Genomic DNA, 219 nt, shown 5'->3' on the forward strand with positions numbered 1-219 from the left:
GAAGGTGTGCGGAGAGGGTCTGGCACAGAGCAGCCACGGGGCTGGGTGCCCACCGACCACCCCCATCAGCCCCCCGCCTCGGGCTGGGAGGGAAACTGAGGCACGGGCAGTGAGCTGGAGGGGCTGGGAGCTGCGTACCAGGACAGGGGGTGCGCGGAAGAGGTAGCTGAAGGGGTAGTAGAGGAAGTTGATGAAGGAGGCGGCGTAGAGGTCTGCGTA

General features: G+C 66.7%; 1 protein-coding gene across 1 annotated transcript in view; it reads right to left on the minus strand.

The window, feature by feature from the left end:
- LOC118453048 (cytosolic purine 5'-nucleotidase-like) overlaps positions 1-219 on the minus strand; it is a gene marked incomplete at its 5' end in the record, with an annotated part of 3,326 nt that overhangs the window by 332 nt on the left and 2,775 nt on the right. The window contains 1 exon segment of the mRNA XM_035901645.1: positions 125-219. This exon segment is cut by the window's right edge and continues 34 nt beyond it. Coding sequence (XP_035757538.1) covers positions 125-219 — 95 coding nt within the window.

Source organism: Egretta garzetta, unplaced genomic scaffold (assembly GCF_000687185.1).
Source record: "Egretta garzetta isolate BGI_Z169 unplaced genomic scaffold, ASM68718v1 scaffold609, whole genome shotgun sequence".
Taxonomy (NCBI): domain Eukaryota; kingdom Metazoa; phylum Chordata; class Aves; order Pelecaniformes; family Ardeidae; genus Egretta; species Egretta garzetta.